We start from the raw sequence: 14,933 nt of genomic DNA on the forward strand, positions 1-14,933 counted from the left end.
TCCCAACTAAATCATCCCAGCCAGGGCTTTGTCAAGCCTGACCTTAAAAACCTCTAAGGAAGGAGATTCCACCACCTCTCTAGGTAACCCATTCCAGTGCTTCACCACCCTCCTAGTGAACAAGTTTTTCCTAATATCCAACCTAAACCTCCCCAACTGCAACTTGAGACCATTACTCCTTGTTCTGTCATCAGGTACCACTGAGAACAGTCTAGATCCATCCTCTTTTGAACCCCCTTTCAGGTAGTTGAAAGCAGCTATCAAATCCCCCCTCATTCTTCTCTTCTGCAGAATGAACAATCCCAGTTCCCTCAGCCTCTCCTCATAAGTCATATGCTCCAGACCCCTAATCATTTTTGTTGCCCTTCGCTGGACTCTTTCCAATTTTTCCACAGCCTTCTTGTAGTGTGGGGCCCAAAACTGGACACAGTACTCCAGATGAGGCCTCACCAATGTTGAATAGAGGGGAATGATCACGTCCCTCGATCTGCTGGCAATGCCCTTACTTATACAGCCCAAAATGCCGTTAGCCTTCTTGGCAACAAGGGCACACTGTTGACTCATATCCAACTTCTCGTCCACTGTAACCCCTGGGTCCTTTTCTGAAGAACTGCTTCCTAGCCATTTGGTCCCTAGTCTGTAACAGTGCATGGGATTCTTCCGTCCTAAGTGCAGGACTCTGCACTTGTCAGTGTTGATTTCTGTTGGTACCCATGGGAACAAAAGGTCAAGTTAACTTAATGGCTTTTAATCCATTCTAGATAAAATTCTGGGTTGCCTTTTCACATGGAATTTGCAGAGAAAGGTCTATGGCCAAATATGGACATCAAAGAACATTAGCAAGACAATGGATTACTATGCAAATCCATTACCATATTTGAAGGAATTTAGGATGTGTCCATAATACATCCTTAAACTTGGTGTTGGCTAGGTCACTATTTGAAGATGCTTCTTTTCTGAACTTCTATAAGACATAAAAGGAAATGAAGAAGCGGAAATGCACAAAATGTAAGTGCATGTTCACCTCTGAGACAAAGGAAAGTGTAGGCCTGTGTTTAAAGCACTACACACCGTGAAGGATGGTTAGAAGCCCAAAGGAAGAGAGCTGTTGAGTCACTGTAGCAGAGATGCACCATGTTCCATCCTAGAGCCAATGGCATAGAACTTTGAGCTTTCAGAGTTCCCCACTTCTGAGTTCTTGCTTCAAGTATGCGGTTAAGTGTGGTGATCATGTATTTTTGGAATCATTTAAATGTCATTATTGTGATACTACAATATTAGAAATTAAAGTAGACAAGAATAAAAATATATTTTATAAAACATGACAGGGGTTAAAAAAGAATATCAAGAAAAATGTAAGATGACTACTAAAAGCAGGGGAGGGAAAGGCAGGAGCCTGGAGAAAATAAAACGCTTAGCTACTTTGCCTTCGTCTTCAACACAAAAGACGCTAGTGGGTTCACATGATAAATGTTACAGAGAATGCGAGACTATAAAAAAATCATAATACGTAAAATGCAAGAAAAAAATCTTGAAAATTTCAAGGTACAGAAGTTAGCAGGGCTCCTACTTGTTTCAGAGAATTAAAATGGCAAATAAAGGAAACTGGTGAAAAGAATTTCAAAAGGCTTTTGATAAAGTCCCTAACAACAGGCCAGCAAAGAAACTTAAAACCACAAGGAAAGAGGAAAAATTCTGTCAGGAACTGAAAAAAAGAGCTGAGTTAGGAAGCAAAGAGCAGGAATCAACCATGGTTTCTAGAGACAGAAAGGAAGTTAATAGTGAGGTACCCATGAACCATAGAATATCAGGGTTGGAAGGGACCTCAGGAGGTCATCTAGTCCAACCTCCTGCTCAAAGCAGGACCAGTTCCCAACTAAATCATCCCAGCCAGGGCTTTGTCAAGCCTGACCTTAAAAACCTCTAAGGAAGGAGATTCCACCACCTCCCTAGGTAACCCATTCCAGAGCTTCACCACCCTCTTAGTAAAAAAGTTTTTCCTCATATCCACTCTAACCTCCCCCACTGCAACTTGAGACCAGTGCTAGGCCTACTGTTCATGAGTTTTTTAGGGTATCTGAAAGCTGTGGTGAATAGCACAGGTGAAAAATGCTGATGTAACAAAATTATTTAGGTTAGTAAAAATCAGTGCAAATTTGAGGAACTCCAGAAGCATCTAATAAAACTGAGTGACGGGGCAAAACAATGGCAGATTATATTTACCATAGACAAATACAATGTAATATGAACTGGATGAAATCATTTAAATTGTGCGTGCATGCACAAATACACAGATGAGTAACGAATTGGATGCAACCTCAGGAAAAAGATGTAGGCATTATTGTGTGCAGTTTGGTGAAGACACTTGCCCAATGTGCTGCAGTGGTAAAAAAATACCAAATTGGATGCTTGGATGTATTCAGAAGGTGACATAATAATGTGGAAAAATAACAGCATTACAATAAGTTAACAGTCTGGCCTTACCTTGCATATTGCCTTATGCACATGGACTCCACCTGAAAGAGAGCACTCCACATTCTCTCTCACATATACACAGTGAAAGTTCGATGTCTGAACCATCTTCTAGAAAGTCTGAGGATGCCTGATGATGAAGATTAATAGAAACACTTAATATGAAACTTACATTTCTGTGCCTCCTCTGTGTCCCTGTTGGATCGATGAATTCCATCCTGAATTTCATCCAGCCACAGTACAGCTGTCTCATCCTGAGTGTCCTAAAAAAAAATGGAAAAAAGCTCATCTCCAGCTGTACATCTAAGATAATTGGCTTTGTGATGTAAACTGTGCACATAGCAAGTGTTCACACATTAAGTTTCAGCCACAGAGGGGAAAAAAGCCACATTCCTCTCCAGATACTCTGTATTTGACTACAGCACAAGAATTAAAACTTCATGTGTTCCTGTGACCAGCAGAGGCTGCTACAACCATAACTCAAGCAGGTTCTCCTATTCTTCTCCCATCATCTCATTTCCAAAGATAAATTTGCTGAGGAAGGGGAAGCAACTGATAGATTCTAATATTGTGCATAGCTTTAATAATCAGAGATCAGGGACACAAGAGCAATAGGCCACTGAATTAGCACCAAGTAGCCTAAAGCCACTTGGAGGACATTTCTTCCCATACTATCAGGGAAACATACTCTAGCCTGGGGTGGGCAAACTTTTTGGCCCGAGAGCCACATCTAGGTATGGAAATTGTATGGCGGGCCATGAATGCTCACGAAATTGAGAGTTGGGGTGCAGGACTGGGTGAGGACTCCGGCTGGGAGTGCAGGCTCTGGGTGGAGCCAGAAATGAGGAGATCAGGGTGCGGGAGGGGGCTCTGGGCCGGGGCAGGGGGGGGGGGACATGAGGGTTCCGGCTGGGGGTGCAGGCTCTGGGGTGGGGTTGGGGATGAGGGGTTGGGGGTGTAGGAGGGTGCTCTGGGCTGAGACCAAGCAGTTAGGAGGGTGGGAGGGGGATTAGGGCTGGGGCAGGGGGTTGGGGCATGGAAAGAGGTCAGGGGTGTAGGCTCCAGGTGACGCTTACCTCAAGCAGCTTCCGGAAGCAGCGGCATGTCCCTCCTCCAGCTCCTACGCAGAGGCGCGGGCAGGCAGCTCTGCACACTGCCCCGTCTGCAGGCACCACCCCTGCAGCTCCCATTGGCCATGGTTCCCAGCCAATGGGAGCTGCTGGGATGGCGCAGGGGCAGCGCATGGAGCCTCCTGATTACCCCTATGCATAGGAGCCGAAGGGGGGACATGCTGCTGCTTCTGGGAGCCGTGTGGCGCCATGGCACGTGCAGAGCGGGGCAAGCCCCTGACCCAGCTCCTTGGCTGGAGCACTGGAACAGGGCAAGCCCCCAACCCCACTTGCTGGCGGCAGCTCGAGGACTGGATTAAAACGTCTGAAGGGCTGGATATGACCCCTGGGCCGTAGTTTGCCCACCCCTGCTCTAGCCTATTTACAAAGAGGCTACAAAACATGTGAAAAAAGTTCTTAAACATGATTCAAACTTGGTTTCTCCCCATCCACATTGCGAGGCCAAAAAGAGAGTTAGAATGGTCTTTCGCTGGAAGTGAGTTCAAACAGACTTTAAACTAAGCGTGGGAACCCTGTTTAACAGGCCATTATATATAGGGCCTTCATCACACACACTAAACTGTTCTGGTTGGACTCTGAACAAAACTAGTCAGCTGTGTTTATGTGCAGGAGACTGAGATGAAGGAAAAGGGGTAGAAGTTTAACGAAGACCCAAAACATATGCATGAAGAACAAATGACCTTGCAGCTGCCAAGTATAGTCTCTCCCCACCCACCATTTGCTTCCTGTTGCTAATTACTAAAAACTGAAACCACGTCCCTCAGCCCTCACTGTACAGAATACAGGAAACGCTCAACTCTAGCACGAAGTGCACCACAGCCATACAGCATAAAGAGCCACTCTCTACAGCGTGAAACTGGTTTTGAGGGTCAGTTCCAAAAGAGGCATTTCCTAACATATCCTCTGAATTTGTCCTATTAACATAGTTTAATTCTGTAGCTTTGAGACAGGTCACACAATGACTTGGATATCTGTCCCTTTCACTCAAGAGAGCAACATGTCCAAAACAGGCAGCTTTCAGCTAAAAGTCAACCTGATCCCAGGAGAATGGCAGAAGGAGAGAAACTGTCCAGGTGGAGGGGGGAAGAGGACTTTTCTAGTCCACTTTGATAAAGGTAACAACTTTGCACACTCCAATCTCTGCTAGTAAAAGTCAATCCACAGCATGTCCAGAGGACTAGGATGGCTTTGGAAAACCCCACACACATTTAGCATTGCAGGGCTTCAGCCACATACAGTGAATAGTAAGGAAACAGTTTCTCTTTCTTCTCTATGAAAACAGACCTTGCTTTTGACTTCTCTAAAAACTTCCACATGCACTGTTGCCTGGAAAATGTCAGCCATGTACATAATGTACAAAATGTCATACAGTAGCCCACCATCCAAGGAGAAACTAAGTGACTGTTACTCATGGCAATCATACAGTCAGTCCAAGATACACAAATTTACTAGTCAGTACTAGTCAGGTTAAAGATTTTCACTATTTTCCTTCTATACTGTAGTCTAATATCTCAATTTCTAAAATTACTTCAAGTGCAGCTGGGAGGGGCCCTGAAGCTGAGTTAATGCCCAAAAAAGGCAATTTCACCCCAACTGCAGTAACCAGCCCAGCCTGGCACACGCTCCCAGCACACTAAAAGGAGCTCATTATTTCACACTGACTCAGCAAAAGGAAATGATTCAACCCCAGATCAGTTCCTGAGAGTTTTTAACCATTTCAGGGCCCTCATTTCAATTAGTAATTTGTGCAATTATCAGCCATCTCCATTTCAAAAGTTTACGTTTATATGGAACCACTGCTGAGCTCAACATAGGTCTTAGTCTCAAACCAAATTCCTGCCTAGATAAGTCAGTGATGGATTCTGAGATAAGCTGTATGAAACTCTCCTCCTCAAGTCACCAAAGAAAGAGAAATCTAGCATCTCCTTCCCCAGGGAGAACAGAAAAAGACAAGGTCAGTTTCTGACTCCAAACTACCCAAAGCAGGCACATCCCAACAAGAATCATGCCTCCTACCCCTTCCCCAGCTATGAAGATGAGCCACTTACTTATCTCCTTAACTTCCGCTTGTTATTATCTAGTGCTGAAAGCCTGCCAGATTCTTTACAGACAATTGGACAATCATCAGATTAGGGATAGGAAGCAAGAGAAGTAAGTAAGCAGGCAGCTTGTTGGTAGCTTATTTTGCATGATCTCTCCTTCCCCAAATCTCTCAATGAATTGGTTATTTGTTGGTCTCTAACATTTTATTTTTTATATTATAATATTAATTATATTTTACATTAAAAACTGATATTAAGAGAATGCTAATATTGCAAAGTCAAGCACTTAAAAGTTAGGAAATGCCAAAATGAAGGCTACCTGTACAAACTTCATGTGACTAATTATGATTCAAACTTTAATTACATGATCACATGCTATATTTTCCACAGGACCTTTGTCTCATTCAGTGCTCAGAATGGATATTGCTCAATGAAAGGATAGCTATTCAATATTTCTTTTTAATCCTTGTCATACAACATGTGACCACATACATTATTTACTGCCACCATGCAAACCCTGCTCTGAATATACAATCATCCATTTCCTCATAGGTTTTCTATGGTGCTCTCATTATAGTACACATGAGGCACAGAGGTATGTCTACAATGCAGTTGGGAGTGAGCCTCCAAGCAATGTTCCCTCTATTTTTTTCCATCCATGTGCATAATGAATTTTGTTATGTGCACGAATATTAAGGTAATGTGCGGATGTGTGACACCAGTAGAAACAAAAAACCTAGATATAAAAATATTTTTTAAAAGTTACCATAGGGATAATTACTCCAGCCAGGACAGATTAGGCATTTTGGTCACAGAGGGTCCTGTGGCACCTTTAAGACTAACAGAAGTATTGGGAGCATAAGCTTTCGTGGGTAAGAACTCAGTGAGGTTCTTACCCACGAAAGCTTATGCTCCCAATACTTCTGTTAGTCTTAAAGGTGCCACAGGACCCTCTGTGACTTTTTACAGATTCAGATTAACACGGCTACCCCTCTGATACTAGGCATTTTAGAATTCACTACTCAATTAATTAAATTTAAGCATGAGAGAGAAATAAAATTATGAAATGCATAGACCAATTAAAAAACTAAAACACCACCACTTTGAAAGAATGAAATTACTGAAAATATATGTGCATTGCAGGAAGTACCAAGAAGTACCATCACCACAAGTATGTGTTGGGAGGTGAGCACGCGCTGAGGAAGTCTATTAGAGACTGTGCACTGTCTCTTTAAGGCACTCACGAGAAAGTTTAGACAGCAGCAGCTGCAGCTCTCCTGTTCCTGAACCCTGTCCCCCCTCCCCTGCTCTGCAGAGATGGGGTACATGGGCAGGGGGAGGCAGACACCCTGACATCAGTGCTCCCCCCCCTCCACCCCCCCACCACTCTGCACAGCAAGCAGGAGGGTCCCAGGAGCAGTTGGCTAGGGGCTCGAAATCAGAGGGCATGAGCGACGCGGCTCCAGAGTAGTAAGGGGAGTGGCACCTTAACACATGCCACTGTGCATGGCACTTGATTCACTCCTGGGCGGCCACGCAACCACACAGCTTAGAGGGAACACAGCCTCCAAGCCCAGGTAAAGAGACTTGAGCTACCAGAGCTCACACAAGAATGCTAAAAACAGCTGTGCAAACACTACAGCACCAGGGGAGGGTCAGACCAACCACCTGAGCTCAGACCCAGGGAGTAGGATGGGTTTGAGTTCAAGTGGCTAGCCCAAGCCTCTGCCAATGTCACAATGTCCACACAGCTATTTTTAGTGTGCTAGCATGAGCTCTTCTAGCACAAGTCTGTCTACCTGTGTTGGAAGGCTCGCTCCCAGCTGCAGTGTAGACATAGCCAGAGAGATTAAGCCCCAAATTGTCAACTGCCCACTATATTTGGGCACCCAACCTGAGACCCCTCTAGAATCAGATTTTTTCAGAATACCGAGCACTTTATATGCTCACAGTACAGTTCCCACTGATTTCACTTACAGTTGTGAGCAGGGCCGACAAGGGGGGGGGGGGGACTGGTACAAATTACCGGGGCCCGGCGGTCCGGAAGGGGGCCCAGGGCCCAGCTCCGCCCCCCCCCCCTTTCGTCAGCCCTGTTTAGCCGGTCCACCCTTGTTGGGGGGCCCGAAAAAATTCCAGGCCCGGCTTCCCCCTCCTCTCATCAGCCCTGTTTAGCTGGTCCGCCCGAAAAAAAATTTTCACTGGGGCCCGAACCTGCTCTCGGCAGCCCTGGTTGTGAGTGCTCAGCACTTTTGCAAATCAGACCACAGGTCTCTCAATTAGGGCAGCCAATAAATGAGGAACACATGTCAAAAGTTTGGTTTAAGAGACTTGCCCAGCATCACAAAGGACCTTTGTGTTAGAGGCAGGGATATAAGCCAGTTCTTCAGCATGGCATTCAACTACCTTAACCAAGAGACCATTCTTTCTCTTCCTGCAGCTCCCTGCCTCATTCACTACACACCTTCCATCTTTTGGAACAAATGAACCGGGTTCCTACAGAAAACAATCTCTTTTCCTACAGAACCCTGAGTCACTGTCCATCCTGTGTACAGAATGAGGCAGAGGTCCTGTGAAAAAAAAAGAAAGTATGTGATCATGAAATTAAAGGCTGCATAATAATGCATACGCACAAGGAGGCCAAATTAAGGTTGCATTGGCAACCTTAATTATGATATTTTTTAGTTTTGATTGCTTGACTTTTCAACTTCAACTTTAATGTTCTTTTAATTAAATATAATCATATAAAACATGTCAACAGGGAAATACTGTGTAGGAGTAGGTTTCAGAGTAGCAGCTGTGTTAGTCTGTATCCGCAAAAAGAACAGGAGTACTTGTGGCACCTTAGAGACTAACAAATTTATTTGAGCATAAGCTTTTGTGCTCAAATAAATTTGTTAGTCTCTCAGGTGCCACTCCTGTTCTTTCTTTGTGTAGGAGTAGGGAGGTTATATTACCTCTGTGGCATTGGTGCAACTGCTACTAGACTCTATGCTTCAAGAAGGATGTTGAAAAATTAAAGAAGATTCAGAGAAGAGCTAAAAGAATAATTTGTGATCCAGAAAATCTTCCATACAGTGAGAAAGACAATAGTTCAATCTATTTACCTTACTAAAGAGAGTGCTAAAAGGTGATTTGATCGCAGTCTACATGTACTTCACAGGAAGAAGATATTTAATACTAGAGGGTTTTTTAATCTAGCGAAGGCAGAACAAGGTCCACTAATAAAATGCAAATTTATAACAGTGAGGGTAATTAACCATTCTTACAATTTACCAAAGGATGTCCATCACTTGGGGGAATTTCAATCAAGACTGGATGTCTTTCTAAAAGTTCTTGTTCATCCATAAATTACTGGGCTTGTTGCAGGGGTTACTGAGTGAAAATTCCATTGCCTATGTTATATCAGAGGCCCAACTAGGTGATCATAATTGTCCCTCTTGGTCTTAAAAATCCATGAATCCATGAAAATTGCAGGTTTTGAGAAGTTATAAATCCAGTGATTTTGGGTCTGTGTATTTGCTGCACACTGAAGGACCTCACTTCTGAAAATTACCCAAAAGCCTCTGTGTGCTCTCAACAAAAGTGCTGCACACTATAGAATTGGTGCTCCAAGAGTCCCAAAATGCATTAGTACAACCTCTGTTGTATGCACTGAACTGAAGCAATAACAAGAGATGCAATGATCCATTGCACGCAATCAGTATGTCTGCAGCAGTTTCCTGGGTTTATGGTGACATCCAGCTTGTGGTTGCAAAACTATTTTTCTTTAGTGTAGACAAAACCTAAGTGTCAAAATATGATCATCCCCACAGAAGGCCTGACAATTGCTCCACTGACATCAGCACTATTTCTGCCATAATCACACAACAGAATATGCTGGACTATAAAAATTCTGCAGAGACCTGTTTAATAGCACTCACCTGTGCTTTCTCCCTCTTGGCTCGGATCAATGTGTCCTGGTAGTGCTGTGCTACCTTTGGGGTTACCCCCTCCAGTTTTGCTGCAGGGATCTGTAAGGCTTGAAGGGTCTTTCTGGTGTCTCCCTCGTCCAGAGCTTCATTAATAAGCCCAATTGCTAAAATCCCTAGAAAAGAAAGAATGTAAGGGACAGTTTCTGGTCAGCAGAAGCTCACAAGCAATGTTTTATCATCGCTGAATGGCTAGAGTCCTTATTAAAACTGGTGTCAGCTGAGAATTATAATGACATTTTCAACATAAACTCATCTTTTCTGGTGAAGACACCTATCTAATTTAGTCACATGTACAGTATCCATTCAGTGCTCTGGGCACAGTACAAAAACCAAACTGCTCAATGGCTCAAGGAAACTATAAGGAGAGACATAAAGAGCCCTATGGCATCCAGCATGAGCCCCCTCACCTCAGATGATCACCACACTTTCCCCGGGTCCTCTCAACACCCAGGAGCAGAGCCACTGCAAAACCAATTCCATCTACTCTTACTATAGACTGCAAACATGTCGATACCACCTTCAACAGTGTCAAAGGCAGCTGACAGATCCAATTAAATCAGTATGAATACTTCATTTGTGTGATGGTTTAAAAACAAACAAAACCCCCAAACTTTCTACATCCAAAAAAATTAGGACAGTTTTGCACGTTTAATTAAATAAATAAATAAAAAGGCTGTATCTCAAACTAAAAGTTTCCAGGTTTAATCCTCTCTACGGAGGAATCTCCAGGCTAATTTGGGGGAAATGTGCGTGGGCTAGCCAGAATGCGCAGGCTAATGCCCCTCAATTCCTTCTCTACCACAGAGTCAGAGACGAGAAATCTGAAGGACAGGGGAGGAGGGTGGACACATTTCAAAGAACCACAAGGTAACTACTACTACTTCATTGAATAGCATCCCTATGGGTGCTCCACAACCCAACCTCCTCCTCTCTACTTCGGAGTTCTTGTCACTGACGGTGACTCCCGAGCAGTACCCCTTCTGGAGGGCTGGGACTTTGGAGTCGGAGGGACCATGGAGCCAAGGCATTGGAGACAGAGTCCCCAGTGATCGCAAAGCATTTGGCGAAAGTGTGAACTGATGCCCATGTCACTGCTCTACAGATTTCTGAAATAAGGACATTCCTGAAGAAGGTGACAGAAGAAGAGATCAACCTTGTGGTTGTGTACGAATAGAGTCTGGAGGAGTCATGTTTCGAACTTGGTAACAATGTCTGATACAATTCGAGAGCCTTTCGGCAGATATTGCTGAGCCCTTGGATCTTTCCGCAATGGAGAAGAAAATCCTAGGGAACTTCCTGAAGGCCTTTGTCCTGTCCAGGCAGAAGGCCAGAGTTCTCCTGACATCTAGGGTATGTAATATAGCCTCACTGTTGTTTTGGTGAGGCTTGGAGTAGAAGATTGGAAGGTGAATCAATTGATTCATGTAAAATGGAGAGGTTACATTGGGGATGAATTTTGGATGCGGCCTGAGCATAATCTTGTCCAGAAAAAATACTGTGGAAGGGGGATGCGCCATCAGAACCACCATCTCTCCTGGGCAAGGTAATTGCTATCAGGAAGGTCATTTTCATTGATAGGTATGTCAGCAAACAGGTTTCCATGGCTTCAAAGGTGGGCCTAGTCAGTCCTTTCAGTACCAGGTTTAGGTCCCACATGGAGGTAGAAAGTCAAAGTTGAGGGAAGAGGCTTACTATATCCTTGAGGAACCTTTTAGTAGTTGGGTGTGACAGCACTGAATATCTTTCTACAGTTTGGTGGAAAGCTGTTATAGCCACTAGGTGAGCCCTAAGAGAGCTTAGAGATTGTCCCAACTGTTTTAGGGTCAAAGCATAATCTAGGATATGCGGAAGAGTCGCAGATGTTGGAGAGATTTGTTGCGATGTGCATCAAATCTGAAACCTGGACCATTTCTGCAGGTAAGTATGTCGTGTCAAGGACTTCCTACTGTGAAGTATTACCTCCGATACCTCCCTTGAACAGGAGCTTTCTAGGTGTTGGAACCAAGCAGGAGCCATGTCTTGAGGTGGAGAATCCCCAAGTTGGGATGTAGGGTATGTCCTCTGTTCTGCAAGAGGAGGTACGGGATGGCCGGGAGAGGGATTGGCTGGCACGATGCGAGCTGTGCCAAGTAAGGTTACCAGGTCTGTTCAACCAAGTAGGAGCAATCCAAAGGACGTGAGCTCTAGCCCTTTTTATTTTCAGCATGATCTTTGACAGTAGGAGAAACAGAGGAAAACTGTAGAGAATGTCCTGGTCCCAGCGGAGGTGGAGAGCATCACCCAGGGAGTGTTGTCCCATTCCTGCTCTAGAACAGTAGCATGAACATTTCTTGTTCAGTGAGTGGCGAAGAGCCCTGTGGATGGTGCCCCCCCCATCGTCTTAATAGATTGTTAAGCACAGTCAGGTGTATCTCTCACTCGTGGTCTTGTGGGAATTTGCGAGTTTTTTGTGCCCGGTAGATAAGCCACAGACAGTATAACATTGTGGGAGATGTACCAATTCCATAGCCTCATCACTTCTGCACATAGGAAGGGTAACCTGGCTTCCCACTGCCGATTGATGTAATACATACAGGCTATGTTGTCTGTTAGGATTTTTGTGTGTGATCCTATGATCAGAGGGAGGAAAGGGGCGCAGATATTCATGACCATTCTTAGCTTAAGGAGATTGACATGAAGGGGTATCTCTGTGGGCCACCATTTGCCTTGTATACCTCTACCCTGATATAATGCGACCCGATATAACACAAATTCGGATATAAGGCAGTAAAGCAGCACTCAGGGGGAATCAAAGCAAGTTAGATATAACGCGGTTTCATGTATAACGCGGTAAGATTTTTTGGCTCCCAAGGACAACGTTCTATTGGGGTAGAGGTGTATCGTGAGGCTGTTTACAGGTGCACCCCACCCTATGAGTGAAGCATCGGTGGTGAGGAGCAACGATGGTGATGTTTGCGAGAAGGGGATCCCTTTGCAAACATTGGCTGGGTCTTTCCACCAGTCTGAAGAGTTTTTGATCCTGGTAGGTGGTGACAGGGATTTGTCCAGCCTGTTCTTGTTTGTAAACCGAGCTGAACCACATTTGGAGGCATCATATGTGAAGCCTGGCATGTGGTATTAGCACTGTGCCGGCTGCCATATGACCCAAGAATTGGAGGCAGAGCCTGACTGGTATTTGTGGGCTGTTTTGAATGGTGCTTATTAGTGTGACTAAGGATAGGAACCTATGTTGAGGTAAGAGGGCTTTGACCTGTAACGAATCAAGGTCAGCCCCTATGAATTCCAGGTGTTGCACTGGAGTGAGGGCTCACTTCTGGATGTTCATCTGTAGACCCAGTTCTGTAAACAAGTGAATTGTAGCTTCAGTGACTTGGTGAGCCTTTCAGAGAGATCGGGCTTTGAGGAGGCAATCATCCAAGTACAGGTAGATCGTTGAGAATGTAAATGAGCGGCCACCACTGACAGAACCTTGGGAAAAAAAATCTCAGGATTGATGATAGCCCAAAGGGGAGCACTCTGTATTGGTAGTGGTCATGTCCCAGACTGAATCTGAGAAATCATCTGTGAGCCGGTAAGACTGAGATATGAAAACAGGCGTCCTAGAGGTTGAGGGCTGAAAACCAATCTCCCTGTTCCAATGTTGGAATGATCGTTGATGAGGTGACCATCTTGAATTTTTGAGTCTTGAACAAACTTGTTGAGATATCTGAGATCTGCTATGGGTCTCCAACCTCCCTTCCTTTTGGGTATTAGGAAATAATAGATGCCTCGTAGATGTTGAAGTACTGGTTCTATGGCTCCTAACTGGAAGAGGTGATCTATCTCTAATCCTAGTAAACTCTCATGAGAAGGGTCCCTGAAGAGGGATGGGGAAGAGTGTTGTGGCGAGGGTAGGGAGGTAAAAAGGATGGAGCTTCCAGTTCAAACAATCTCTAGGACCCATCGGTCCCATGTTATGCATTCCCCGGCACTGCAAAACACTGCCAATTGGTGGCCAAATAGGTGTGGAACGATGGACAGCTGTGTCAATCAGGGAAAGTGGTCTAATAGTGCCTCAACCTACCCATCAAAATTAGAGGGCTCAGACAAAGATTGTGGGTCACATGGCTTGCATTTAGGGAATTCCCCTTTCCTTCTTTGTGGTTCGTAGTGGTGATGAGGTTGGTACTGAGGCATATGTGGTCTATGTTGGTTTGGGGACTAAATCATTTCTTGTGTCCCAGTGTCTAGATACCCAGTGACGGGAGGGTAGCCTTGGAGACCTTCAGGGTGTGAAGGGAGGCATTAGTCTTCTTCCTGAAGAGCTTCGTGCCCGCAAATGGAAGGTCCTTAACCGTGAACTGCACCTCTTTCAGGAAGCCCAAAAAACAGAGCCATGACACTCGTTGCATCACCATAGTCGTGGGGATGGACCAAACCACCATATCGGCCACGTCAAGGGCAAATTGCAGCAATGTCTTTCCCAGCTGAATAATGGCCTTAAATGAGACACAATGTGCTTCTGGCATTTTTTTCAATAAAATTTTGAGTAATTTATATAATTATATTTTGCCGTGAGGGCCTGATAGATGCTGAAATGGAATTGTAGAGCGCTGAAGAGTATACTTTTCTGCCCAAAAGGTCTAGGCACTTCCAATCCCTATCTTAGGGAGTAGCCCTTGACTGGTGTTGTCGGCTGTGGCTCAGCCGACAACACCAGTCAAGGGTTGGCCATGTCCACCACGATGGAGTTGGGTGGCGGGAGGGAAAGAAGGAAATCAGATTCCTTGACGGGGACATAGCATTATTTGTTCACTCGCTTGCAGGCTGGCGCCAGTGATGCTGGGTTTACCACACTGACTTTGCCAGGTCTAAAATGGCCTTATTAATCATGAGAGCGATCTTTGGAGAGGATGAAGAGTGGATGATGTCAAGAAGTTGATGGTGGGTATCCCTGACTTCCTCCAGTTCCTGGAAGCGACAGAAGTCATCTCCCAAAGATGGTGGAGGAGGCATGACCGCTTCATCCAAAAAGGAGGGTATAATCCTCGGTGTAACTTTCTCTTCAGTACCGGCTTTCTGTTCCTCCCTGAATTAAGGCAGTTCTGAAAACTTAGATGCTGCGACTGAGGGGATGTGCCTCGAGGGTTCCCAGGGGAGGCTCGAAGCATGAGAGGCTTGCTGATAGTGTGCTGCCCAAAGGTCCTAACATGGTCATTGGGGTGGTGGGTGCCCATGCGTGGCTGGACCAAGATGGTGGTGGTGGTGCCATCTATGGGTGTATCTTTGGGCTCAGTTGATAATAAGCACCATATAGCGCTTGTGAGGAGTACCGTGAT

General features: G+C 45.0%; 1 protein-coding gene across 1 annotated transcript in view; it reads right to left on the reverse strand.

The window, feature by feature from the left end:
- Positions 1 to 14,933, reverse strand: part of IQGAP1 (IQ motif containing GTPase activating protein 1) — a 158,377-nt gene that overhangs the window by 65,585 nt on the left and 77,859 nt on the right. The window contains exons 15-16 of the mRNA XM_005300627.5: positions 9,565 to 9,728; positions 2,645 to 2,735 (exon numbers count right to left, since the gene is read on the reverse strand). Coding sequence (XP_005300684.1) covers positions 2,645 to 2,735; positions 9,565 to 9,728 — 255 coding nt within the window. The remainder of the gene's footprint in view (positions 1 to 2,644; positions 2,736 to 9,564; positions 9,729 to 14,933) is intronic.

This window comes from Chrysemys picta, chromosome 10 (assembly GCF_011386835.1).
Source record: "Chrysemys picta bellii isolate R12L10 chromosome 10, ASM1138683v2, whole genome shotgun sequence".
Classification (NCBI taxonomy): Eukaryota; Metazoa; Chordata; order Testudines; family Emydidae; genus Chrysemys; species Chrysemys picta.